Source organism: Mustelus asterias, chromosome 1, assembly GCF_964213995.1.
Source record: "Mustelus asterias chromosome 1, sMusAst1.hap1.1, whole genome shotgun sequence".
Lineage (NCBI taxonomy): Eukaryota > Metazoa > Chordata > Chondrichthyes > Carcharhiniformes > Triakidae > Mustelus > Mustelus asterias.
The window spans coordinates 133,091,533-133,105,477 of record NC_135801.1 but is presented as its reverse complement, the minus strand read 5'-3'; the positions used below and the strand labels follow the sequence as shown (position 1 = coordinate 133,105,477).

Sequence of the window (13,945 nt, the reverse complement as noted above, 5' to 3'; positions counted from 1 at the left end):
AATTGCAGCAGAGGCAGAATGAGGCCCTTAAGTAGCAGTTAATTAACCACATAAGAGCCTCAGATAGGCCTAAGTTTGGCTGCCTGATGCATCACCCACCCTCCGTAATATGGGTGACCGGTCAGGGGTGGGCGAATCGGCAGAAGGATGGCCACCCACTTTATCTTACGTGCCACCCCACCTTCAAGTTCACCATTAGAGGCTACCATAAAATTAATCTCCATAATTTTATTGGGGCGGCACGGTGGCACAGTGGTTAGCACAGCTGCCTCACAGCACCAGGGACCCGGGTTCGATTCCCGGATCGGGTCACTGTCTGTGTAGAATTTGCACGTTCTCCCCGTGCCTACGTGGGTTTCCAGTTTCCTTCCACAGTCTGAAAGACGTGCTGGTTAGGTGTATCGATCCGAACAGGTGCCAGAATGTGGCAACTGGGGAAATTTCACAGTAACTTCATTGCAGTATTAATGAAAGCCTTACTTGTGACTAATAAATAAACTTTAACTTTTAATTTCAATTAAAGCTCAAAATTTGAATGGAACACATTGTCCATTCTACCAGACATAGGTTCAAGAGGAGGGGCAGAGGGTTTAGGGAGGATGTGAGGAAAAACGTTTTTACTCAGCGGGTGGTGACAGTCTGGAATGCGCTGCCTGGGAGGAACCTTTAAAAGGTACCTGGATGAGCATTTGACACATCATAACATTCAAGGCTATGTAGGCTAAGTGCTGGTCGATGGAATGAGGTGGCAGCTCAGGTGTTTCTTGCATGTCAGTGCAGACTCGATGGGCTGAAGGGCCTCTTCTCTGCTGTATGATTCTATGATACTGGCTTAATTTATCTGCTGAGCTGGAAGGCCCAGGGCGGGGCTGGAAGGAGGAGATGATCGAGCCTTGGTAAGACCTGCGACGGCAGATTTCTAGTGGTGGTCAGTTAAGAGGCCACTGCTGACAGGGCTGTAATCCAACAACCCGTCCTGTCTGGAGACAATACACATCTCTTTAACCTGTCTTAATGCTCTCTGCACTCACATTGTTTGTACCTTTAAGACTTGATTAGCTGTAAGGATTCGCATTCCAACCATGATTCTGTAAATTGAGTTTGTGTCTTTATATGCCCTGTTTGTGAACAGAATTCCCACTCACCTGAAGAAGGAGCTTAAGGCTCCGAAAGCTGTGGCTTTTGCTACCAAATAAACCTGTTGGACTTTAACCTGGTGTTGTTAAACTTCTTACTGTCCAGTCCAACGCCGGCATCTCCACATCATTCAACAAGAGGAGCAGCCCTCTCCCAGGATCTACCATCCCTTCACTAGTTGTGGCCAATACTAGAGCTGCAACTCCACATATGGGGCATCCTTAAACAGATGTAAGTTTGGTTAGGGGAAAGCCAGGGCCAGGAAGATAGGTCCCGGTGCATGCAAACTGCACAGAGTGAAACACTGAGAGTTGAACTAAGTGTGGGAGTTTAAGAAAATAAATCTTAATCTTTTGCTTTCTTAAAATCTAACAAACTGCTGATAATTGAAGGATCGACATTTAAGCTTCTTTCAGGCCTAAGGAAAGTAAAAAAAAAACTCTCCTGGTGTTGTAATTTATAGGGGGCAGCTAATTAAGTAAAGCAGTTAAATCTGGGTTTTGAAGCAGGACAAGCCTAAGCAAGGCTAAAGTGCAACCAGCACAGGGTGCAAGCTGCAGAGAGTGAAACACTAAGAGTTGAGGTAAGTGTGGGAGCCTCTGCATTCAAACGATTATCCTCTGCCATTTCCACCAACTCCAGCATGATGCCACCACCAAACACATCTTCCCCTCACTCTCCCCTTTCAGCATTCCACAGGAAACATTCCCTCCGGGATACCCTGATCCACTCCTCCATCATGCCCAACACCTCACCCCTTCCCACAATACCTTGCCATGTAAGCGCAGAAGGAGCAACACCTGCCCCTTTACCTCCTCCCTGCTCACCATCCAAGAACCTCAACACACTATTCAGGTGAAGCAACGCTTCATGTGCACCTCCTTTAATCTGATCTATTGCATTCACTGCTCCCAATGCGACCTACTCTACATTGAAGAGACTAAACGCAGATTGTGTGATCGCTTTGCAGAACATCTTCAGTCCATCTGCAAGCATGACCAAGACCTTCCTGTTGTTTGCCATTTCAACACACCATCCTGCTCCATCCTTGGCCTGTTGCAATGTTCCAGTGAAGCACAATGCAAACTGGAGGAACAGCACCTGATCTTCGTATTAGGCACTGCCTTCCAGACTTCAGACCATGAACTCTCTCCTCTACCTTCACCCCATTTCTACCTTTTTAAAAAAATTCTTCCATTGATTTATTTTTCCATTCTCCTCCCCAACCTTTTTTTTTTATCCTGCTTTCCATGTTTTTTTCCCTCATACTCATCCCACCCCACTAGAGCCATCTGTTACCCATCCCAGGTTGTCCTTTGACACACTGCTTACCATTGTTCTGCCATTAACACATTCTGATCTCTTAATGTGCCGCTATGAACAGCCTTCTTAGCCATGATCACCACCATTTACGTTCCCTTTGTCTGTTTGTCCATGATATCTTTGTCAATCGTCCCCTTGTCTCCTTCCAATGTTGGCCCTCTATCCATCCCCTCCTGTTCCACCAACCTCCCCCCACCCCTATCAACAGTATAACTCTCATCCTATTTCCAGTTCTCTTTAACTCTGACAAAGAGTAATTCAGACCCGAAACGTTAGCTCTGTTTCGCTCTCCACAGATGTTATCAAACCTGTTGAGACTTTTCAGCATTTTCTGTTTTTGTTTCAAATTCCAGCATCCGCAGTAATTTGCTTTTATTTCATTATATAAATGTATGCATGTTCTTCCTTCTTAATGGTATTGGGCAACAGTTTGGTTCAAGTATCAGACAGGCTGAGCAAAAGAAAATGGCACCTAAAAGATCCAACAGCAGACAATAGGTGGAAAAGCTTGTTAAAGTGTCTGGAATATTTTTGTGGGACTAAGAACAGAATTCCTGCCCATTGGTGCCTCGGAATTGCACCACAGCAATCCAATTAACATATAAAAAATGCTCTTGTGCTGAACCAGACAGTCTAGACTCTGTCACCTCGATCAGGGCCTTTTGGTGGACGACTGGATTGCAGACTGGACGGTAACCGGCCTGAGGTCATATTCAGATCACTACAGCCCATTCCTGCCAAGTGGTCAGTTAGAATTGACCTCCACCCCCTGTTCTATTGGTGCTGGGCTTGGAGCTGGTGGTGGTGATGATTCTAGAACATTCCAGATGCTCAGCTCAAACTGCAATTGTTAGAAACAGGAAACCTCGGCAGGACGGACTAACACTAGGAAAATAATGTAATGAGTGTTCAATAAAGAGCACATACCCTCAGCAAACATAAAGTACTGTGAACTATTCACATTCTTTTGACCTACACTTGACTTTGTCTTATTATTTATTTATTTTAATTTTTCTGCCCCATCAGTTATTTCCACCAATCTTCACTGATCAAACTGTCATTCACATCACTCACTGCTGTCAGTGCCAGTCAGAAATGAGGAATTAACATGTTTTAAACATGAGAAATTTCTGAGAAATTGTCCCCATGATTCGCAAGTTGCTGAAATATGTGAGAGGACATATCAAACTGACAAACCACATCCTCAGTCTTTGTTATAAATAGACAGAAAGTGTGTAAACTCCACTCACAACTTGACTGCAACAATGATATTTCAGGCTTTCTTCAGATCTGCAATGATTATTTACTTCCTAACACCAGGCGGTAAGTATGCCAAAGTATTTTGACCTTACCTATACTGATAGGAATTATATGTTGAAATGTATTTGTGAGTTTGTATTCTGGGCACACAGAGAATTCCAATTAGTATGAGCTATGAACAGCATATCTGCCAGAAATATAATGAAAATGAAAAGAGGCATTTTAATAAAAAGAGGTGGGCACTGGGCAGTACCAAGGAGATGGGACCTGAGGGAGCGGGTCAAGACCCGGGGGCGGGCCGATCGGTAGTGGGGGAGCCACTGTGCACTCTGTGAGGGGGAAACGCTGCCGCACTGCATAGTGAACGGTAGGAGGGGAGAGGGAATGGCAAATGGTCCCGGGGGGGGGGGGCGATTGGTCCGGCCACATGCGGTCTCAAAATGCCACAGAGCCTGGCAATATCTAGCAGAGGCAGAGACCTGTACATGCACAATTGTACCCTCTGCCGCTCTCAGTTAGCTTTCAGGTGATTTAGGCCCCACCCACTCCCCTTACAGGTGAGAAACAGATTTCCGGGTTTTTTTCACGCACAAAGTGCATAAGATTCGACATTTGGACTCGCCGAAAAAAAAACGGATCCGAAACTTTCCCGTTTTCACGTTCATTCTGAGCTTAGAATTTCTTTCATAAGATCGTTCCCAAGGAATTTGAGAGATGTAGACAGTCAAATACACGGAATGGCGAATCAAAAATGGTGCAATTGCCAGCACCATCAGAAGCAGGCAGGCCAGTTTACATCGAACAGCCAAGAGACCGGTCCATAACTCACAGCCAGGAGGCTAGACCAGCATTTACATCTTTGAGCCAAGATGGTGCAGAAAATTATGCAAAGGCAGTTTAAGTATCTTCACTGGACTAGGAAAAGGCATTTCCCATACTTGATCCTCATAAGCTGGATTTGACTTATAGATTTATAAATTTGGATATTGTCTGGGAGAGGGAAATCTTAAAGAGGTCAGGGATCATAGATATATTTTCAAACAAGGGGTAATTTCGACATAAAATGTATCTGTAGTTAGTTTTTTATATACTTAATTGTCTTGGAGTATTGCGTTCCTGTTCGTGTGTATTTGTCTTTAATTTAATAAATAGTCTTTACTAATTATATAGCGATGGTGGGACAAGACTCCTCACACCATTTCAAAAAACAAAACATCACCACAAACCACTGTTCTAAGTTGGCACATCCTCGCTGATAACATCAGCGTGGTTCATGAAAGAGACAGAACAAAGAGTGCTCGGCCTGACAAGAAACATGAAGGCTTCTTCTGTTTTAATTTACCCACACTCACACCTTTAACCACCCTTAAACTCCCAGCCCTCCCAGCCCCATTCCTATATACCCTGCTCCTGGAAAGTCTCTCTTGTTTCTGACAGGTGGTCTCTGGATCACCTGATCTTCTTCCCTCCGTTTCTATCATCCAGCTGTCATTTCAATTCCAAAACAAGTGAGTAGCTCCATATCCCCAAATTTACAACAAGACTATTTTGCCTTTTCTACACGGAGTATAATTGGACAGAGTTTCTGCCGTACACGTGTACCAGGTCTGAAGTAGTGTTACCAGTGTTACCGAGAGAGAATGCTGAAGGCCACTGAGAAATGGCAGCAAACTGTGAAAATATCTCTTTTTGTGGAGTTGGAAGGTCTGTTTTCCCATGCCAAGCGGCACCCATAGCTCTCCCTTCCACAGAGATAAAGACCAGTGCTAACTTCCAGGTGCACGCTCCATTTTTAGTCTCCAGATTTAACCAAGTATTGGAAAAATTAGTGATCCTGACCAGACCATATACACTTCAGCACTTGTGTGTTCTCTGTATCAGTCACATTTCTCTGCTCAGCCAATATACAGTTTCTCTGTGTCTGCTCTTTCAGATGACGCTGTGGAAATCATTGGGGGTAAAGATGTTAAACCTCATTCCAAACCTTACATGGCATCAATCCAACTTCATCGACGTCATGTGTGTGGAGGAATATTAATCAAACCAGGATGGGTATTGACTGCAGCACACTGCAATCTGTAAGTTACAGAAGCTGTAATCTGTGTATGAACCATTTTCAGAACAGTTGAGTGTTTTGGATCTTTTCCCTATGATGGAATCAGTCAAGGTTGACACAGTTTTTGGGGATCTAGAAGTAGTTTATATCTTCTATCTGGCAGTCTATTGTTAACGTTTCTCATAATAGCCCTGAATTTCCTCATTACCTTCAGTACATACACTGCTGTCAGGCTGTTATTTGGCTGACAACTCAACAGCCACTAATATTTGTGAATAATAAATTATGCAAGTGAGAACACCTTCAATTTATCTATGATATAAACTCAGCTTTGGAGAGCAGATGCTGCAGGACCCTTTCACTGGCTGATCAACTGCAGTGGCAGCATCTCAGCCTTATCCTTCCCGAGCCCCCCTTCCCAGTGTCACCACAGCCGCTCCCTTTGGCCCAATGAGACTTTGCCATAAACGTCAACTGAGTGAAAAAGAAACTTACCCAAATTAGTGCTCCTTCCTTCAAAGGTTTTCATGATCGTGTGACACAGTGTGAGATGCTTACATTACTTTTATGTATAGAAAGATGTGTCCAAATTATAAGACTGTTCACATTACCTCAGTGCTCTGTTTGTCCCTGTACCTAACTGTGCTTTCCTGCTACCTACATTTAAATGCTCCCGAAAGGCCTGCAGTGACTGGGGTAGGTTGCTCCTCTAATACTAAAAGATGATGGGATTAAATTGACCCTTGACTCAGGTCAGCCGGTCCGAACAGAGAGCCGCTGCTGTTGCTGCGTCTGTGGTGGGAGCCCCTTGGCAGTCTGCTATTGCTCGCCACTCTACACTGCCATTGTATTGTGTAGGAGACTGGGACTGACTGTACCAAGGATTCAAGCTGTTGCCAATTCACAAGGCCCTGGATCTGCACCCACTGATCAGTTGGTGACAGGTCTAGTGGCCACCCTGGTTATTCAGTAAACTGTGCTGAGTATCCCAGAAATGGAGGAGGCTGCACTCGTCATTATATAAGTTAGGAGACTCCTAACCAGGGGAGAAGGCAGGGGAATGGCACCAAGTGAATTGCTCAGTGAGCCGGTGCGGACATGATAGGCTGAATGGCCTCCTTTGGTGCTGTAATCCTGTAAAGCTCAAACATCAAAATGGAGATCTTTTCATGATTATTCTTCAAGGCATTTACTGCAATTGAAATAATTTGGAATCCATGTTGAGTGACTCTGGGATTTTAAGGTGACATTCTGAAGTGAATTTAACAGTTTATGTACTTAATGTGTCTTCTTCATATCACACATAGCAAATTTAAAGACCAAAATATTCAGGTGGTTCTTGGGACAGATTCACTGAGCAGAGACAAAGACAACTCAGTACAAAAACTCATGGTGAAGCAGAAATTTCCTCATATTTGCTTTGACAGTGAAAGCCGTGAACACGACATCATGCTGCTCCAAGTAAGTGAGATTTAATAAATTATTTCCATATTCACTCTCATTGTGTTATGGTTGAAATAGACACAATGTGGCACCTTATCCTTTGTGTTGTTTGTACTACCGGGTAAAACATCTAAAATATAACTATTACCAATATTCTGTGTACCTTGTCTTTTTCTTAAAATGCATGATATTTTATTGTTTAATGTTCCCAGATACATGAGTCAAAAGCCATTGTTTATTTTCTTTCTTTCCTAAATGCTGATTTTTGCATGGGATGTCTATATTCAAATTATTTTTAATGCTTTTGTGTGCCAGGGGATGTTTGCTGATGATTGCACAATGTTCAGCGCCATTTCCAACTCCTCAGATACTGAAGCAGTCCATGTCCATGTGCAGTAAGAACTGGACAATATCTAGGATTGGGCTGATACGTGGGCAATTAACATTCATGCCACACAAGTGCCAGGCAATGACCATCTCCATCGCCCCTTGACATTCAATGGCATTCCCATTACTGAATTCCCCAGTATCAGCATTCTGGGGTTACCAATGCCCAGAAATGGAACTGGGTTATCCATATAAATACTGTGGCTGTGAGACCAGGTCAGAGGCTGGGAATTCTGTGGTAATTCACCTCCTGACTCCCCAAAGCCTGTCCATCATCTACAAGGCACAAGTCAGGAGTATGATTGAATACTGTCCACTTGTCTGGATGAGTGTGGCTCCAACAGCACTCAAGATGCTCAACACCATCCTAGACAAAGCAGCCCACATGATTGACACCCCACTCCACCACAATAAACATTCACTCCCTCACCATCAACACACAGTAGCAGCAGTGTGTATCATCTACAAGATGCATTGTAGCAACACACCAAGGCTCCTTCTACAGCACCTTCCAAACCCACAACCTCTACCATTTAGAAGTCAAGGGCAGCAGATACATGGAAACACCACCACCTGGAAGTTTCCCTCCATGTCACACACCATCCTCATTTGGAAATATATCACCGTTCATTCACGGTTACTGGGTCAAAATCCTGGAATTCCCATCCCAACAGAATTGTCCATTTACCTACAACACATGGGCTACAGCAGTTCAAGAAGACAGCTCACCACCACCTTCTAAAGAACAATTAGTTATGGGTAATAAATGCTAGCTGACTAGTCAGTAGTGTCCACATCCAACAAGTGAATATATTTTAAAAAACTAACCAAGTCAATTCCTATAATTATTTTACAGACTTCTTTATAATTTTATTCAATTACCCATTCAAATCCCTCTGATTATTTTTTTGTTCCTAATAAAGTTAACTCAAAACTGAAGCATTCTTAATTAACACGTCGTCTTAGTTTAATCATGCGCTGCATGGTTGGTGCTCAAGTTGCCAGAAGGCCCAGTGCTGAAGCTCCAGTCAAAAGCAAAGGGAGCAACTTACCTTTTTAGGCTCTTCATGAACCTGTTCTCCTCTGATCCTTCAATCTTTTCCTCAGGAGCATTCTAATCAACCTGGCTTTGAGACTGGGAAATGCTGCAAAGTTCTTCCCACCTCACTTACATAGCTCTTACATATTTCCGCGTGCTGTGGGCATAAGCATGTCACCACCAAGAACATACATGACAGTGCAAGTTAGATGGAGAAGCCAAAGTCATGGGATAAAATCAGAAAATGTTGGGAAAACTCATTAGGTCTGGAAGCATCGATGGGGAGAGAAACAGGTTTCAAGTCCAGAGACAGATATGGACAGATCATACAAAATTTAAAATCACTGGGGCAGAAAAGGTCAAATTAGATTTGATCCTTTCATAGGTAAATGTTTAAGGCAATTAAGGGAATTTAATCCATCAAAGTTTCATGTTTATATTTTTAAAAAGTTAGGAAGAACTGAATCAGAAATTCAGAAAATATATATGAAACACAAAATATTATTATGCATTTTATGAAAATAGGCCACATTATTTAAGAACATGAACAAGAAACAGATGTACGGAGGATGGAAATCAAAAACAACTGAAAATTCTGGAAAATCTCAGGAGGTCAGGCAGCATCTATGGAGGAAGCAGAACTGGTGGAATTTACAGATAAACAGCATTTAAAAATCTGTTTATTTCCCATCCATCTTCCCTTTGTTCCATCCTGTTTGCTTCTCTGTCACAGCCTCCAGTTCTAGTGAAGCTTCCACACTCGAAACGTTAACCTGCCCGATCCCTCCACAGCTGTTAACTGAGCTGTGAGTGTCTCCAGCACTTTCTTCATGTCATATTAAGGAGAAGGTGGAAGGTAAATCATTCATTTTAGGGACTTTTAATGTATGAAAGAAAACATTAAAAAAAATGTTTACTTCTTACAGCTGCAGACTGAGGCAAAACTTAACAAGTTTGTGAATGTCCTCCCTCAGCCCAAAAATGCTTGGGATGTGAATGATGGAACTATCTGCACAGTTGTGGGATGGGGAAAGACAAATGTAAAGTCAAACAAGCTTTCTGACAACCTCAAGGAAGTGAACGTAACCATCATAAACAGAGCAAAGTGCAACAGTAAGAATTATTACAACAACAACCCTGTAATAACCAGGAACATGCTCTGTGCTGGTGACAGCAAAGGTGGAAAGGATGCATGCCAGGTGAGCTAGATTGGGTAAAAAGTGACTGCAATATCGGAACACAACTATTAGGATTAACTGTTTTAGTTAGTGCTGCATGAAATGTACTTCATTGATTTACTTTTGAGCGATTAAAAGGAATAATAAATTTAATCTATTTAGTTGATATCATGTACTTAAATTCTCTATTGTGAGGATGTCAATGCATCTGAAATTAAGAACAAAGAACAAAGAACAGTACAGTACAGGAAACAGGCCCTTCGGCCCTCCAAGCCTGTGCCGCTCCTTGGTCCAACTAGACCAATCGTTTGTATCCCTCCATTCCCAGGCTGCTCATGTGACTATCCAGGTAAGTCTTAAACGATGTCAGCGTGCCTGCCTGCACCACCCTACTTGGCAGCGCATTCCAGGCCCCCACCACCCTCTGTGTAAAAAACGTCCCTCTGATGTCTGAGTTATACTTCGCCCCTCTCAGCTTGAGCCCGTGACCCCTCGTGATCGTCACCTCCGACCTGGGAAAAAGCTTCCCACTGTTCGCCCTATCTATACCCTTCATAATCTTGTACACCTCTATTAGATCTCCCCTCATTCTCTGTCTTTCCAAGGAGAACAACCCCAGTCTACCCAATCTCTCCTCATAGCTAAGACCCTCCATACCAGGCAACATCCTGGTAAACCTTCTCTGCACTCTCTCCAATGCCTCCACGTCCTTCTGGTAGTGCGGCGACCAGAACTGGACACAGTACTCCAAATGTGGCCTAACCAGCGTTCTATACAGCTGCATCATCAGACTCCAGCTTTTATACTCTATACCCCGTCCTATAAAGGCAAGCATACCATATGCCTTCTTCACCACCTTCTCCACCTGTGTTGCCACCTTCAAGGATTTGTGGACTTGCACACCTAGGTCCCTCTGTGTTTCTATACTCCTGATGACTCTGCCATTTATTGTATGACTCCTCCCTACATTATTTCTTCCAAAATGCATCACTTCGCATTTATCCGGATTAAACTCCATCTGCCACCTCTCCGCCCAATTTTCCAGCCTATTTATATCCTGCTGTATTGCCCGACAATGCTCTTCGCTATCCGCAAGTCCAGCCATCTTCGTGTCATCCGCAAACTTGCTGATTACACCAGTTACACCTTCTTCCAAATCATTTATATATATCACAAATAGCAGAGGTCCCAGTACAGAGCCCTGCGGAACACCACTGGTCACAGACCTCCAGCCGGAAAAAGACCCTTCGACCACTACCCTCTGTCTCCTATGGCCAAGCCAGTTCTCCACCCATCTAGCCACTTCTCCTTGTATCCCATGAGCCTTAACCTTCTTAACCAACCTGCCATGTGGGACTTTGTCAAATGCCTTACTGAAATCCATATAGACGACATTAGTTAAATATAGGATGAAATTCTCCATGGTTAAGAGAGGAACAGGGAATGCTTCCCACTGCAGAGGTCGATGGGAAACCATGCCATGTCTTCCAGCCCCAGCATCATCAATTATGCATCCAGAGGTTTAGCACTGTATTCCATGGTGGGGCGGGCTTGCTGATGCTCATCCCACCATCATATCTGGGTACCATATTTACTGAAGTTACCAGGCCAACCAAGGTGGGAGAGCCCATCATTATCTTCAATTAATGCAGAGTGTAAAGCATGTGTATTGCATGAAACAAAACCACTCAGAAAAATACCTACAGTGATTCAATCCATGCTGCTGTTAGAAAATATGGCAGCTGGTGAATGGTAGTGGGAGTTAAGTGTTTACAAGAGCTTCCAATCTGGCACACTTAACAATTGATTTTAATTGTATTGAAGGGTGGGTATTAATTGGGACTCACAGGTGGTCATATATACATAATATATATAGGAGACGGTGTCTGCTGGTACCAATGAAGCCTTTCATGCTCGATGGGCACCATGGGGATTGGGGTTCTTTATTGATCCCTTGAATTATATTTTGATTTGATGTTTTGTGTTTCCTTTGCAATCTGTTTTTGTTTGATGCAGAATCCCTTTAGATTTCTCCCTCAGTTTCAATTGGTTTAATTGGTCTAATCCAAAAGAGTATATATAGGAGCAGGCTGAAAGAATTTTGATGCTTTGAGAGGTGTGAGAATGTAATGTGCCTCTATTTTAAAAGACAAGTTTGTGGGTGGATTTTCTGTGCCCCTCCCCGCTGCCTCCCCATGGTGGGTCTTCCACCATAGGAAGTGGCTCGCCATTGGTCACTGGTGAGATCTTTCAGTCCCTCCAATGTTTACAGCATTTTGCATTCTTCACCGACCAGACTGCCAGGGAATCTGCCATGGGGGGGTGCGGGGTGGTGTCACATTCAGCAAGTCTGGAACATCCCACCAGCGGGCAGGGCGAGAAACTTCAACCTCATAAGTATATAAAGACAAGGCTCTGTGTTCTCTCCTGCAGTCCATCACTATCTGAGTTTAAGCAACACCCTCTTGGGATTCTGATGACTGTAATGATGTTTGAGGTTTATGTATCATCCACCACCACTGCCCTACGTATTGCAGGATGAATCTCAATCCTTGTTTATTCTCTATACAACCTTCAGGGAATGCTCTTAATAACTCTTTAATGCATACAATCGTTGAGCGGGAATCTTGATGCTTTTCCTGTAGGTTTAGATGAATCAATGTTGCTTGTTGTTTCAGGGGGATTCAGGTGGGCCATTGATATGTAAGAATGAGCTCAGAGGAATTGTATCTCTCGAGAAAAACTGTGGACTTCGCGACAAGCCTGGAATTTATACAAGGATCACAAATGAGTATATTAAGTGGATTCGGAAAATAACAGATTGAACCGAACAAAATGTTTAGATTATAATAAGTTTTATGCATTATCTTTGTCCTCTGTGGATGGCTGTACCTTGGGCGGTTAAAGAAATTGTATTTACATTTTAAATTTAAATATATTGAGATTATTTTAAGATAACATGCTGTAATTTAAATTTAAGGTAGGACCATGTGTGTATTCCTTGCGAAAGGCTCAGGCAAGTTAGGCAATAGAACCTCTAGTTCAAAAAACTGAAACATTGTGAATGCTCACAGCTGTGTAACTGAATTGGTGAAATATTTGTAGGTGCTTTGTATAAACAGCAAAGTAGAACAATATTTTCACGCGTAACAGTTCAAATCTTTAATGCTTCAATAAATAAATGATCATATCTTGTGTCTGATTTGAAGTATCAAGTTGAGTGAGTTAGTTGTACTTTTCTTCCTTATTGCGGCTAATGCTGCTCCAAGACACCAGACAATAGGAGTTCAGTGTTGTTGAGGTGTCGTCTTTACAAACATACAAAACGGATGATCAGGAAAAGACCAGCTGATCTATCAAGTCTCCTCCACATTCATGATAGTTAGAACATCAGGAAAAACACAGCCTGACCCTGGGCCCAACCACATAATATTTGGAAGAGACCAATAAAGGAAAAAGTATTCTGAAACATTCCTTGCCCTTGTTGATGGGATCACACAAAGAGAATAGAATTGTGGAATGATAACACCAGAAGGAGGCCATTTGGACCATCGTGTCTGTGCTAGCTCTCTCTCTCAGAGCTACTCAATCAGTCTCATTCCCTGTAGCCATGTGATTTGTCCTATCCTCATTACCCCATATATTTTCCCCTCTAATCCCCTAACCCATACATCTAGGGACATTAAGGGTCAATGAAGCCTGGCCAATCTACCTAACCAACACATCTTTGGACTGTGGGGGGAAACTGGAGCACCCAGAGAGAACCCATGCTAAATGGGGAGAACGTGCAAATTCCACACAGTCACCCAAGGCCTCAATCGAACCCGGGTCCCTGGCACTGTGAGGCAGCAATGCTAACCACCGTGCCACCATGTCAGAGTATTGCATTCACCTGGGACACCACCCCAGGGAGGATGGGAAAATGTTGAAGAAGATGTAGTTGAGATTTACTGACTGGTTCCAGGGATGATGGATTCAAAGCTGGGGTTGTTTCCTTTAGAGAAGAAAATACCAAGAGAAGATTTGATAGATGTATTTAAAAATGTGAAAGGTTTAGACAGAGAAAATTCAGAGTAATTATTTCCTGTAGGTGAAGCATGGTGAACCAGATGACACAAATTT

The 13,945-nt window shown here is 43.1% G+C and overlaps 1 protein-coding gene across 1 annotated transcript; it reads left to right on the top strand.

Annotated features, from left to right (window-relative positions):
- Window positions 1-3,688: 3,688 nt before the first annotated feature.
- Window positions 3,689-13,012, top strand: LOC144497841 (granzyme A-like). Its single transcript, XM_078219286.1, has 5 exons — window positions 3,689-3,783; window positions 5,654-5,798; window positions 7,084-7,237; window positions 9,572-9,844; window positions 12,502-13,012. Exons 1-5 carry the CDS (start codon window positions 3,726-3,728, stop codon window positions 12,646-12,648), a joined length of 777 nt encoding a protein of 258 aa, XP_078075412.1. The 5' UTR covers window positions 3,689-3,725; the 3' UTR covers window positions 12,649-13,012.
- Window positions 13,013-13,945: the final 933 nt, after the last annotated feature.

Coding starts and splice junctions, on each gene's coding strand:
- LOC144497841 (XM_078219286.1), top strand. CDS start 3,726: ATGATATTTCAGGCTTTCTTCAGATCTGCAATGATTATTTACTTCCTA. Junction 5,799..7,083: donor ACTGCAGCACACTGCAATCT/GTAAGTTACAGA, acceptor TATCACACATAG/CAAATTTAAAGACCAAAATA. Junction 9,845..12,501: donor GTGGAAAGGATGCATGCCAG/GTGAGCTAGATT, acceptor TTGTTGTTTCAG/GGGGATTCAGGTGGGCCATT.